Genomic DNA, 13,647 nt, shown 5'->3' on the forward strand with positions numbered 1-13,647 from the left:
GCATTTTGCCACAATGCAGAAGTGTGTAATCTGGTCAGGTGAAAGAAAAACTGAACTGCTTAGCCTCCAAAACGCTGTGTGGTGGCAAACATAGCACAGAGCATACAGTCTCCTTGAGTGCTGCGTCCCCATTTTGAAACGCGGTGGTGGTACTGTCATGCTGTGGGGAAATCAATCAAGTGTACATCACTACACTTAACCGGGCAGTTTCATTGATTCACCTTGTCTCTTTACAATTTAGAGCCGACTTAGTCACTACACTGAAAATGTCATGCTTATTCTCCAACAGTTTCAAAAGCATAATCAAAGTACGTCCAATGAACCACATTAGTCACATAACCTCACTGATATGTGTAATAAATTAGTCACAAAGTAAATTTAACCCTTTCATGCATAGTGGTCACTACAGTGGACAGCTATCTAAAAGCCATTTTCTTGTGCTTCCTGTGGATTTTTATGTTATAAATGCACACAGACCACTGAAGTGGACACTAATGCATCATAAAATATACCATCAACTACTGGCCATCAGCTGCAAATGCAAGAAATTATTTTTGTTAAATACAATATGGCCGACAGACAAAAAAGCATGAGAACCGACGCTACTTCTACTGTAGACGACTCTTTCAAGTAAAAAAAATATTGTGACATCAGATGACCCCTAAAGAACAATACTACTGATGTATTTTTCAAATAACACCTTTGTATTTGGACAAAATTACAATTGATCACATAACAAAAATATATATATATTTTTACAAAACAATTTTCCTACCTTTTTTTATGCCTTAAGAATTTTTTTTTAAAAAATGGAAAAAAAATTCTGACACAAAGGATCATAATTCATGCATGAAAGGGTTAAAATAATTATGGAAGACGTCGTTGGTCGATCAGATGATTGTCATAGCCGTTGCACATCACCGACTCTCCTGATCATTTCGCCCTCCCAGGGCAGGACAGGTGAGCCAGGACTTCCAGGATACCGTGGAGACAAGGGTGAGAAGGGTCAGGAGGGAATGCCTGGCAAACCCGGCCTGCAGGGACCAAAGGGTGACAAAGGAGGCGCTGGGTACCCAGGTTGGAGTTTAGACTGACCTTTTCATCATTTTTATCCACCAGGACCTCTGAAACATTGTTTTAAAGGAGTGTGCTTTGTCTTGTTTGTGTTTTTGTATTCTACAGGTCAGTCAGGCAGGCCAGGCGAGAAGGGCAATCCTGGACTTCCTGGATCTGTCGGAGAGGCCGGTCGTGAAGGTCGCCCTGGTATGTAGGCTTCCTGTTTTCTCAGCCAGAAAGAGCAGCGGTTATTTAAAATACTATAAGTTATACAAGTTTGATTAGATATCCCAAACATTTATTTTCATTGTTTGTGTGAAAATAGTGGCACAGATCTCCTACGCTAGCCTAAATAATTATATTTTATATTATAATAATTTTTTTTTTCTAGTGGTTGGTATATTTTGCCTGCATTCCCCACTTTTTCCTACTTTTCAAATTTATAATAAAGCATTTGTAGGGGTAAATTAGGAGTTTTAAGAAAGCACAATGACAAAGCAGATCTGAAAAAAAGAGATCGTATCATTCTGAGCAGCAGTGAAACAGGTACAGTAAATTTACATGTTCTGTTTTTCTTCAGGCGAAGGTGGCCGGCAGGGACCTCCGGGTCCCCGCGGAGATAAGGGTGAGCCTGGACAGGACGGCATCCCTGGATCCTCTGGGGAGAGAGGAGACCCAGGTTAGTCCTTTATTACAAACAATGAGAAAGTGATTTGTTTCACCAGAGCAAAAATATTTGTTTGTTGATTTAAAGGGAGCAGTGGAGCAGTTTTCCTTTAACTGTTCCTCTCTTACGCGTTCAGCTACGGTTTTATTGAATTTGGCTCTTGATTACAACTTATCTGTGAAAACTTTGAAAATCTTGAAACATTTTTTCTTTGACTTCACATTTATGAATTCGGCTGCTATGCCTGTCAAAGCAAGTTCCAACTTTAATGTGTTTTTAAACAATTCTCATCACATGATGGTACTTGCACAGTAGACGGTACATACAGTCATAGATACTTTGCAAGCAGTAAAATATGGCGTTATGTTTTGATGAGCACAGAAATATGAAGCTGTAATATATGTTCTGACCACTAGGGGCCGCACTGCAAAGCTTTTGGCTTCTTTTGCTTTGCTTCTCTATAACATCGTCCTGCTCTTGCTGAGCAAAACATATTTTATATTTTTTAAGGCATATTTAACATCCTGCCCATTACAAAAATTACACAATAATGACATTTTGGCATAAAAAATTAAGCAATTTGTTTAGTTTTTTTCACTGATAAGCAGTTGAATATCTGCAAATATAACTATTACTACTTTGTCCATCGTTTCTTTAACGGAATATTGGCATTTTTCAACCCAAAGAACATTGCAATGACTAAATTATAAATTGTCCCTACTGCAGGTTTGCCAGGTCTTGGTGTGCCTGGACGTCCTGGAGCTCTCGGTGAAAGAGGTAACGATCTGTCGCAGACTGATTCCGGTGATCCCACCGTAACAATCGACCGATGGCGTTCCACAGTGCAGCCTGTTCTCTCCGTCTCCAGGTGAAAAAGGTGATCCGGGTCTTCCCGGCATGCCTGGTCAATCAGGTGTCCCTGGTATTAAAGGAGAAAAGGGTCCTCCTGGACCTCAAGGACAACAGGGGGAGCCAGGAGAGCGAGGTCTTCCCGGCATCTCGCTGGAAGGCCCCAAAGGAGTTCAGGGAGCAACAGGGCCCGCCGGAGGAACAGGTAACGTGAAATTTATGACACTGATTAAAGCGTTCTTTGTGTTAGCCGTCCTAAAACACTGCACAGTGTTCAGATAAGAGACAATTTGATGTGTTGTGTAAAAAAAACAAAACAAAACGAAAAACAGGAACACCAGGGGCACCAGGACCTGCTGGAGTGCCAGGCAGAGAGGGCCAACAGGGCGAGAAAGGTGATGCAGGTCGGCCTGGTTATCAGGGAGAGTCGGGGCAAAAGGGCGACTCTGGATCTCCTGGATTTCCTGTACGTTATATCAGACTCTTTCACTGCTTCTTCTATTTGCTAAACACGTTGCCTACCTAGACAATAACCTGCATGACAATAAGAACTGCTTGTTGTGTTCGCATGTGCTGGTTCCAGGGGCCACCCGGCCTCCCAGGCATCAACGGCCAGAAGGGCGAGCGAGGATTACCGGGAGTTGCAGGCTTCCCAGGTAAATAAACCCCTACAACGATACTTGAAAGAGCAGAGCTATAATTCATCCTCTACAGCTTGAAAGGCCTAACATCAGTCACTATGGAGAGTTAATTTCACTTAAATTGTGTCCTGTTTAATTGTCATCTGGTAAAATATATTTCTCAAATGAAGCATGCTACTTATTAAGCTTTTTTCTGAGGATTTTCTAGACTTTTGGGGGTCAAACTGTTGCAAATTGAGTTGCGACGTCATCTTCATATTTTGACACAATAATACTGCAGTGACTGATATTTAATCAGAAATCTCTGAACAATCAACTTGAGTAAGATTTACCAGTTATAGCTAGCTTGAAAAGTTATTAATGGCTATTAATAACTTTGGTTAAAAATGCTAAAAATAAGAATGATAATAATAACTTTAATCAGTAATAATAATTTTCACTATATCCAGGCACAAAAGGTACTCTGGGTGACTCTGGATTTAAAGGCGGAGCGGGTGACAGAGGCTTCCCTGGAGAAAAAGGTAACTGTAATCACCTTCAATGTTTTGATGTTAAAATGTTCTTGTTGAGATTTGGGATGTCTTTCATTCATAACTTTTTTTCCTTCAGGTAATGAAGGCCCCCCTGGTCCACCCGGCCCCAAGATCTTCATCAAAGGAGACACTGGACTCCCTGGAGATCAGGGTTTCCCTGGACCTCAGGGACCACCGGGCTTTCCTGGGCAGAAAGGAGAGCAAGGTGAGCTCTTTTCTATTCCAATGCTGGATCGTCATGTTCTGGGGACACTGGCTAAAGTTTTTCCTCGTTTCCAACTTTTGCAATTTTTTCACCTTTAGGTGTGACGGGTATTCAGGGTCCAAAAGGTGAAACCGGCATCCATGGATTTGATGGTCAGTCAGGCGCCAAAGGAGAACCTGGTGTGCCGGGGCCACAAGGTGAGAAAGGCACAGCGAAGGAAGATGGAGATCTTCACTGTTGTGCTGTTACTCTCCAATTTATCAATGGTTCTGTGTATTCAGGACCCAGAGGATATCCAGGTCCACCGGGACCGGACGGTGTTCAAGGTCAACTGGGTCCGCCTGGCCCGTCGTCCATGGACCATGGTTTCTTAGTAACACGCCACAGCCAAAGTGTGGAGGTGCCACTGTGCCCTGGAGGTACCACTCAAATATATGATGGCTACTCGTTGCTCTATGTGCAAGGCAATGAGCGCTCCCATGGACAAGACTTAGGTAGGCAGCAGGAAATAAGGAAGAGACCGGGGGACACATGGAGACATAATGGAGGAGTATATTCAAAGTTTTGGTTGTCTCTCTTTTATTTTTATAGGTACGGCAGGCAGTTGCCTCCGAAAGTTCAGCCCCATGCCGTTCTTGTTCTGCAACATCAACAACGTTTGCAACTTTGCGTCTCGTAACGATTACTCCTACTGGCTCACCTCACCGGAGCCAATGCCCATGAACATGGCGCCCATCACCGGGGACAGCATCAGGCCCTTCATCAGCAGGTGTGTTTACGACTCCAGCCACGCGGGGCTTTCATGTTGTCATACGACACATCTACAACACATGTTGCTGTTCTCATGTAACTGCAGGTGTGTTGTATGTGAAGCTCCGGCCATGGTGATCGCAGTCCACAGCCAGACAATCAGGATCCCGCCTTGCCCTCAAGGCTGGAACTCTCTGTGGATCGGCTACTCCTTTGTCATGGTAAATTAATTTTGTTTAAAAGCTTAAAAGCTTAGCTTTAATTGTGTTATAAGCATAACACTATGTAGGGACGTTTCTGTTATTTAAGAAAGCAGAAACTACCAGTAGTACTCGTAGTCATGGCAAGCAGAAAGAAATCCCCCACAAAACCCCATCAGGAGTTGTTAAATTAATCAGCAGGACCAACAACAAATGTAGTGGATCAGAATGAATAATAATAAACGCACTTTTCCACAGCAGGTTGAAGTCGGCACAAAATGGAGGTTTTTCAAAATTGCTGCTTTTTTGACAGCATGTACAGAAAACTTCTATCATCGCAATGTTTTCATTCTGTTTGTGTCTCAACATACAGTATATTCAAATAAAGAAACAATGTTCACCTTTTATCACCTTTTCTATTTGGAAAAAGCACTTTTAGCTCATCTTAGTAAGAACACCATATTATCCCACCGGTCACAATTATCACCGATCACAAAACACACTTTTTCATATATTTTTCCACAATTTTTCTAATTATTTCTCCTTGATTAGTTCAAAGGGTTATCAATGACATCTGATTTTAATATTTTCATGTCTGGGAAAAATGTGGGATTAAATGGGTTAACTAAAATATGAAGGCACTACAAACTGTTACAGATAAATGATTTGCTCTAGGCTGGTATCTCAATGAAAACATTTGGATTATTATAAAAATACAATTCGATTTTATTTACACATCAAGAATGGGAAAGCATTTAATTATTGTTATTATTATTATTACATTATTATTATTATTTATTTATTATTATTTTATTATTATTATTTTTTAGCTGCACAGCATAGATTGTGCCATAAAGTATCAATCAATGCAACAAAAAAAGCAACAAAGTATTATATATAATCTCATCTGCACTGCATTGTGTGTTTTTATGTAGCACACCAGCGCAGGTGCTGAGGGTTCAGGTCAGGCGTTGGCCTCTCCTGGTTCCTGTCTGGAGGAGTTTCGCAGCGCCCCATTCATTGAATGTCACGGTCGAGGAACCTGCAACTACTACGCCAACTCCTACAGCTTCTGGCTCGCCACCATCGAGACAGAGGACATGTTTACGTAAGACCGATATTTTTTTATTGTCAGAATAATGAAAAAAAACTATAAATTTGGTTTTGTTGGCCTCTAGTGGTTGGTATTCTTAGCACCTTTTAAATCTGCGCGGTCAGGTTTATCGTGCACTTTTAATAATTTCTTTTTTTTCCCATGGTGTCAGTGTCAACTTTATTTTTACAGAGATGTTCACCTTTTTATCCTCATTTATGATACAAAAGGTCATGACCAGTGGTAATTTTTTCACCTGTCCTCTTTCCAGGAAACCCGTCCCGACGACGCTCAAAGCAGGCAGCCTCCGAACACACATAAGCCGCTGTCAAGTGTGCATGAAGAGGACATTCACTTAAAACCAGAGGCCTTCCTTTCTTTTAAAACATGGACAGCAATGCATCGACATCCTCAACTTAGCTTTACTTCCTGTTCTGATGGTGCTATTTCCCTGTGTGTCGTGTGTGAATGGAGAGGAACAAGAGACGCGAGTCGCAAAACATCCAGCGACTGAACATTATAAAGCAAACAGAGACCATGGGGCTTTTTGAAATCTTTTTTTTTTTTTTTTGCTCCTAGAAGCAACACACAGCATGTTTCTAAAGAATGGCGCCCGGTTTACCACTGCACTGAGTTGAAACCCCCTTAAAAAGGTTAACTGGTGTTCATCTTTCAAAGGGCTGTTTGTGTAAGACAGGTGCTATTGTAATTGTCTGCCTTTCACTTTTTTCCCCCTTTTAATTTTCCTCCTCTTCCAGTGCCACATAATTCAAGCATGTAACCACACAATAATATATCTTTTCACACGTTATAAGTTGTTTAAATCTACTAATGTTGAAAATTATGGGACATACCACTGCTTACACGACTGTCACTTCTCAAACCACCTTCAAATGTTGCAGACACCAATTACTCTGTTGTAAATAGAATGCATTCCTGTATACCACAGTCGAACATACTCTCCTCAGGTTATTTCGCTATCAGTTTGTGTGCCATTAAGCCCATTTTTTTATTTATAAAATTTATAAAACTATGTTGGTTGATTATCTGAAATTCAGTGTATTCAAGATTAATATTTCTTTGTTTAACAGCCATATTAACATAGAAAAAACAGCACTGAAGTTGCATTGAAAGGTTGAATGTTTGCTTGTTTGGGAGTGCGTGCATGAGTGTACATACATTATATGAGTGAATCTGAATGGATTAGGAATTATGTGTGTGTTTTAATGTTTTTTTTTTTGCATATACTATTGTTGCACACCCTTCTTGTTGCTTTATCTAAAATAAATGAACAAAAAAGCAAACTACAAAAAGGGGAGTTTTCCTCAGTTTTTGGGCTGTAGAGGAGACGGTGTGTGGCAGCAGGTGGCCACGTTTTTCCTGTTGTTGGTCATAAACAAATACATCTTGGCGAATTACAGTGTGTTAAAAATAATATGGTTATTAAATGCAAAAAATGAAACATTTATTAGATTGTTTCATTGCATATCTATTTAAAGGTCATATTTATGTTGAAACAGGATTTGCAGCACTTGCAAGCATTTAGTAAACATTTTTAGCCCATCTCATATTGTGTCACTACTGTAGTAAAATTATTTGAAGAATATAATTATCAGTTTGAACTGTTGTGAATTGCAGAAGCTGAAACGCTACAGGCTAAAGCCACAAGAGGGCGCCACCAACTCATTTTGTTTGGAAGTTGCTCCAGTTTCTCCAACTGGATGATTCAGCTGTGTGTTTATGTTCTCCTTTAAATATGACATTTTAATTGAAACATTGTCTTTCGTCAGCATGTAAGTATAAGAAAAAATTCTGTTTTAGGTGCCACTTTGTAACATCACTTGCTTAAAACATGATGCAGCCGCATCCTCAGCCCTTCTGCCGGGAGTGTGGCCAATGAACCCTTTCACCCCAACAAATGCACAAATGGATCGATTTGTTCCGCAGAGGACCAGATAACCCTGCCTTTCAAGTCTGATCTCGTCTTTCATTTATTGCCGGAATCATATCCCTTGTTTCCGCTTTCGCCACCGCAGAGGCAAACAGAGCCCTTGACCCCCCGGGCTGTCTTCATAAACACGTCTGATGAGGCCTTACCCTCTGACCGGTGAGCATAAGGTCAAACGAAAGGAGTGAGTTTGGATGCATGACATCGACAAGCCAGAGGGACAAATGTCTGACATGTTACAGAGCAAATACCTGCAGTCTGAGCAAAGGTTAGTCAAGAGAGACAAATAAACTCTCATGACTCTACGGCCATCTAAAAAAGACAAACTATTATTTTTAAAAAGAATAAAAAAATAAAATAATTACAATCCTTATGCTTTTCCTTACTTCAAATCATTTCGTCTTTTTGAAAACCATGAACATTGTATTTTATCTCATAAGCAAGACTATTATATGGGAGCATGATTGTGAAATGGAAGGAAAAAGACACATTATTTTCATCATGAAATAAGTTTTTGAGATTCTTTTAAGATTTTTGCTTTTTAAATTTAGTGCTGATCGTATTTGTATTCAGCACCTTGGAGCAACTAATAGCATACAGCTGTTTAACAGACTCCACCTGTGTGCAACTTAATCTTAGCACAAACCCAGCTTTTCTGTGAAAACCTCAGAGGTTAGGTAGAAAACATTAGTGAAGAATCAACATCATGAAGACCAAGGAATAAATCAGAGAGAAAGTTGTTGAGATGTTTATAGCAGGATTTAATCAGAAAACATTTCAAGCTTTGAACGTCTTATGGAGCACTGCTTAATTCATCATCTAAAAATCAAAGGGATATGGCTCAACTGATAGCCTATCAAGACATGCATGTATCATCACTTAATAGGCTGAGCAAGGAGAACATTCAAAAAGCAGCCAAGAAGGCCACAGTAACTCTAAAGGAGCTGCATAGCTCAAGTCGAAGGAACCTGCTGACCAAACTATTAGCTATTCCATGAATCTGGCCTTTTTGGAAGAGTAGTAGAAACAAAGACATTGCAAAAGAGTGCCATTAGACGTCTGCTTCAAATGTTTGCTACAAGCAATGCAGACCACAGATACAGCAAATGAGTAGAAGATGGTGTCACTGCTTGCGAAAAGCATGAAAAATACAAGTTTATCACGTTTGACGTTGCTCTAGTGTGATGCCATGTTAGGCGTTTGGGTTAAACTCTCCTCCTTATGGAGAACCCAACTAGGCTATCCTTCCAACCAGAAAATAGCGTACCAAGCAACACCATCGTACTACTAGAGGAAACAAGGCATTGCACTTCAGATTGTTATGAACACACCATGACAATTTTGAAACCTGGTGGTAAAAGTATTTTCTTTTCCCCAACAGAGAAGCTGGTCAGAGTTAACGTTGAAGATGGATGGTTTTAAACACAAGACAATCCTCCCACAAAGCTGTTAGAGGCTGACAATGGCTTGAGGTTTCACCTTCCATCTGGGCGACAACCCTAAACGTGCATTGAGAGCTAAATTATGTTTAGAAGCACTAAATTAGAAGCAAGATTTTGTTTGTGTTGAGGAATCCCATAAAACGCAAACAAAATTTATTGAAGTTTGTAGAGGAGAGGGAAAGAATTTGAAACTATTTGAAAGACACCAGTGGAACGCTGCATGACAGCATGTATACTTGTTGTCATGCAGCCGGATACCAACAATAAGCTCAGGCATATTGTTGGTGTCACAATAGCCTTATCTGTTTATCATCCTAGATTCGCTACCTTCCAAAGCTTTCTCAGAACATTGTTTCTAAATAACCTAATCTAATAAAACAGAAGAGAATCTTAATCCACTTAACCTCAACTTAAGTTCCACAATAAATTAGATCAAATAATTAACTAATTAACTAGGTCTAATAACATTACATTATTAGTCTATTACTTGAGTTTTCAATGTGTTTGTTGCTTAAGGAGAAGTTGTTTTGCTATGAGCATGAAAATATATAAAAAAAACAAGATTATGTAACAGATCTTGTAGTTACCTTGTAATGAGCCATGGATACAAAAAAAATGGTTCCTTTAAATTTTAGTTTTTGTCAGGTGATTTAATACTGCACTTGATAAAATGTTCACAAAATAAGAAATGTAATTAACTATATTCTTTACAGGCACGGGATAAGAGTTTTTATGCACAATGAAGCACCAGTGGTATTTAGGTCTAAATCCAGACATCAGACCAGTGCCTGTAGGTATACGGCCTGCAGGAGCTTTCAAAGATTTAACATCGTTAAGTAACTTAATCCTATAGGTTGTTTTCTAACACAGCTAATTTGAGACCAAAGAATTACAGTCACCTTTACAAGAGCTTTGTGCTCATACTGTAGACTAATCTCTCCATGACGTTACATAGACAATACAGTGACAATCTGTATAGTTACAAGTTACATTTTAAGACAAAGGGAAATTATTGTTGAAATATTACAAAAACTTCATGAGTGCACATCAAACTCAGAAGGTACCTTGTTTTCCAAGATCTGTTTACAATACTTATTGGAAAAGGGTAAAGATATGCTCCTTTCCATGAGTTTTGTACTGAGTAGCTCACATACTGAGATCACCACGTTAAACACATCCTCCTGACCCTCTTGACCTGACCAAACTCAGATTACCTGAGTAGACAGCACACAGCACAAAGCACTCAGAGGTCAGCAGATTCCATACATACTCATCGGCTACAAAAGAAATTTGAAAACAATTTTATCTATATCGATGTTAACAAAGGGTTGTAGCTACTTTAAAGAAATTCTGCTAGTTTATAATATTCTTTTATGGTCATGCTTTGTTTGGTATTTGATGTCTAAGTTTAAAAGAAAAAAAACAAAGGAAACCCTGAGATAAAATTTTATTTGTAAGATTTTAAATCTACAGTTTTATGTTATTTCAGTGAAAGAACTTCAACTTGAAGTATGTCTTGAATAGTGATAATTATCTGCAGAATCAATTTGTGTTTCACAACTAAGTTTCAGATTATTTATCACAAATTACATGAAGTATTTATTAAATGACAAACTTGTCTTGACAGTGATTTCAGGGATATTATTAGCTCGGCCCATCAGCACAAGGATGTGCTGACATAACCGTGAGTGTAAAATCAGCTACATTGCATTACACAGCACGAGCATCGGAAATTTGATTCCATCTGCAGAGCTTGGCACTTGTGTAAGGTCTGATCACGATCTCAGCATGATCGGAAATCTGATGTGTCTGGATGCAGCCAAACATGGCTCTTCCTCCTCCTTCCTCTTCCTCTGCCTTCTCTTCCCTCCACACTTGTTTTCACTCAGTACGCCAGCGTCCACTCAGAAATATGGAGATAGTGTGCCGCTGCATGAATGAGAGGAGAACAGAACGCCTCCATAGCCGGGCGTGGGAGTTAAAAAGAAGAGTGGACGTCACTGTAACAGAGAGTGCGTGGGCATGAGAGGAAGAGTGGGAGTAATTTTGTGGGAGGCATTCCAGTACAACTCTCAATCTGTCTTTTTTTGTACTCTGGTAAATTTCTTCTCCTCAGCAGCTCTTTTTTTCCCTCTTCTGTGTGCTACCTGACTAATCACCCTGAATTATCTTTTACTCTCAGTGATGGCAGCCTTTCTCGAAACCAATGAGTCTTTCATTAATAAGTCTTCTTCCATGCTGAGACATACCCAACCAAAGAAACACTAGGTTACACACTCCCACCCCCACAAATATCAGAAGCTCAATCTAAAATATTAGCACTGATTCTTTAAACTATGATTCACAACACCTAAATAATTTCTTGTAGTCAGATTTAGAAGGTAAGCACACATGCCGTGCCTGTTCTTTTGCAACAAAATGGCAAAATCCTGTCTATTGTCATACCAGAGTGTTGAACCTTTTCACTTTTGCTCACAGGATGAATGCTTTATTGAGCGCTGTTGTCTTGCGTGAAAATGTTTTGGGTTTAAGTCCAAAATTTGGTGACTTTCTGCATGGGCTTTACATATTTTCATGCATGCTTTCTCTCTAGCTTCTTTCAGTCCAAAATATACATGTTTTGGCCACTGGTCTCTTCAAGTTGCTTGTGCAAGCATGTCTGTTTGGGCTACATGGTAGCAAAAATCCAGCATTACACCTTCCAACTAATTATTTAACATAAAACTTAAAAAGTTAAACCCTGGTGTCGTAGGGATTTCAAAATTTGAAGAACAGAAAAAAAGAGTAACATTAAAAAAAAACTATTTCTGTAAAATGACTGGCAGTCTCCACAGGCTGCTCTGTCTACTCCTTCTGGTCCGTCTGCAGAATCAGATGGTTGGCATTGGTAGACCCGTGTCTAGTATTGGGAACACAGAATGGGACGTTGTGTAGGTGGATGTCAGACCAAAGGAAACTTTGTAGACATCCAAAAACAGGGAGACATCGGGGGGACTAAAAGTGTAGATGGGTAGCCAAACGCTTTGGATGTCATAGTTGAACATACAAAGTCAAACAATTTATGTGTAGAGGAAGAAACTATTTTGGATGTCAAATGTTTAATGAGATGAGGGGTGAGCTTATCAGCACAGAGTCTTGGCCTTTTTGACAGGCGGCGTTTGAAGCAGAAAGAACACCCCTGCTGTTTGTGTACACGCCTTTGTTCTTTGGTTACATATGCGGTTCAGGTTTTTGGTGCTAAACAAGGAGAACAAAGGTACACTCTGTACAGACGAGACTTAACACCAAGGAGGAATAGTGATTAGGATCTGTTCTTTATGTGTGTGAGAAGAGGATTGTGGGAGAAGTGTGAGGACTGGCTGCTAGGAGTGTGAAGATAAATGGCAGTATTTATGTAGCACTTCTTTTCTCCAAGTCTTATTGGCCACTCAGAGGACTTTATAGTACAAACCACATTCACTCAATGCACACAAGAGTTGTGCAGCACACAGTCTGGTTACACCTTGTTGATACTCGTGACATCAGTTATTTCTCCATGTGGACTGAAGAAGCTGAGGATTAAGCCACAAATCAGTCATACAGTTGTCTGCTTTTGCTCCTGAAAACAGCCACATTCAAATGCTGTTATTGGTTTAGCAAACTAATGTGAGCAAACACATAGATTCTCCAAGCACATTGTCACCTGTGACTGACCAAAAATTACAATATTTTACTGGGATTTTTAAAGTGTTAGATCAACATAAAGTTGTGCATAATTGGAAAGTAGAGGATAAAATGTTTTCAAAGCTGCTTTACATATGATTATCTAAAATGTGTGAAACCCTGCAAAATAGCACAAGTCTCAGACTTCACTTTCAAATTTTACCACAGATTGTCAATTGGGTTTAGGTATGGTCCTTGACTTGGCCAGAATGCTCTGATCATAATTAGGAGAGTATAGATAGTGTAGATATAATCACAAATTCAGGTTTTAGCATTGTTTTTAAATAGAACATTTTCACTCAATAGCCACAACAAAATGACTCTGTAAGTATTCCTGTCATTAGGTTGGAAACTATATGCTTCCTTTCATCTTCCACAAATATCAGTATAACGGAAGAAAATGTATCTATTCTCTTTCATGGTTTTCTTTATTTTAAAACCAAAAACTAGAAATGGTGGCTCATTAAAAATAACAATGAATTTCTTACAGTAAATATGTATCGAAAATTATAGGTTTTCGTTTTTCTTTCAAAAAGTCAAGTAACATTCGAAGCAGAAATT

The 13,647-nt window shown here is 39.4% G+C and overlaps 1 protein-coding gene across 1 annotated transcript in view; it reads left to right on the forward strand.

Annotated features, from left to right (window-relative positions):
• Positions 1-6,572, forward strand: part of col4a1 (collagen type IV alpha 1 chain) — a 42,562-nt gene extending 35,990 nt beyond the window's left edge. The window contains exons 38-52 of the mRNA XM_005798133.2: positions 951-1,077; positions 1,183-1,263; positions 1,637-1,735; positions 2,450-2,500; positions 2,592-2,777; positions 2,905-3,038; positions 3,156-3,228; positions 3,663-3,734; positions 3,823-3,951; positions 4,050-4,148; positions 4,233-4,445; positions 4,543-4,720; positions 4,808-4,922; positions 5,837-6,009; positions 6,266-6,572. Of these exons, the coding sequence (XP_005798190.1) occupies positions 951-1,077; positions 1,183-1,263; positions 1,637-1,735; positions 2,450-2,500; positions 2,592-2,777; positions 2,905-3,038; positions 3,156-3,228; positions 3,663-3,734; positions 3,823-3,951; positions 4,050-4,148; positions 4,233-4,445; positions 4,543-4,720; positions 4,808-4,922; positions 5,837-6,009; positions 6,266-6,353 (1,818 nt within the window). The 3' untranslated portion in view covers positions 6,354-6,572. The remainder of the gene's footprint in view (positions 1-950; positions 1,078-1,182; positions 1,264-1,636; positions 1,736-2,449; positions 2,501-2,591; positions 2,778-2,904; positions 3,039-3,155; positions 3,229-3,662; positions 3,735-3,822; positions 3,952-4,049; positions 4,149-4,232; positions 4,446-4,542; positions 4,721-4,807; positions 4,923-5,836; positions 6,010-6,265) is intronic.
• Positions 6,573-13,647: the final 7,075 nt, after the last annotated feature.

The sequence above is a fragment of the Xiphophorus maculatus genome, chromosome 7 (assembly GCF_002775205.1).
Source record: "Xiphophorus maculatus strain JP 163 A chromosome 7, X_maculatus-5.0-male, whole genome shotgun sequence".
Taxonomy (NCBI): Eukaryota; Metazoa; Chordata; class Actinopteri; order Cyprinodontiformes; family Poeciliidae; genus Xiphophorus; species Xiphophorus maculatus.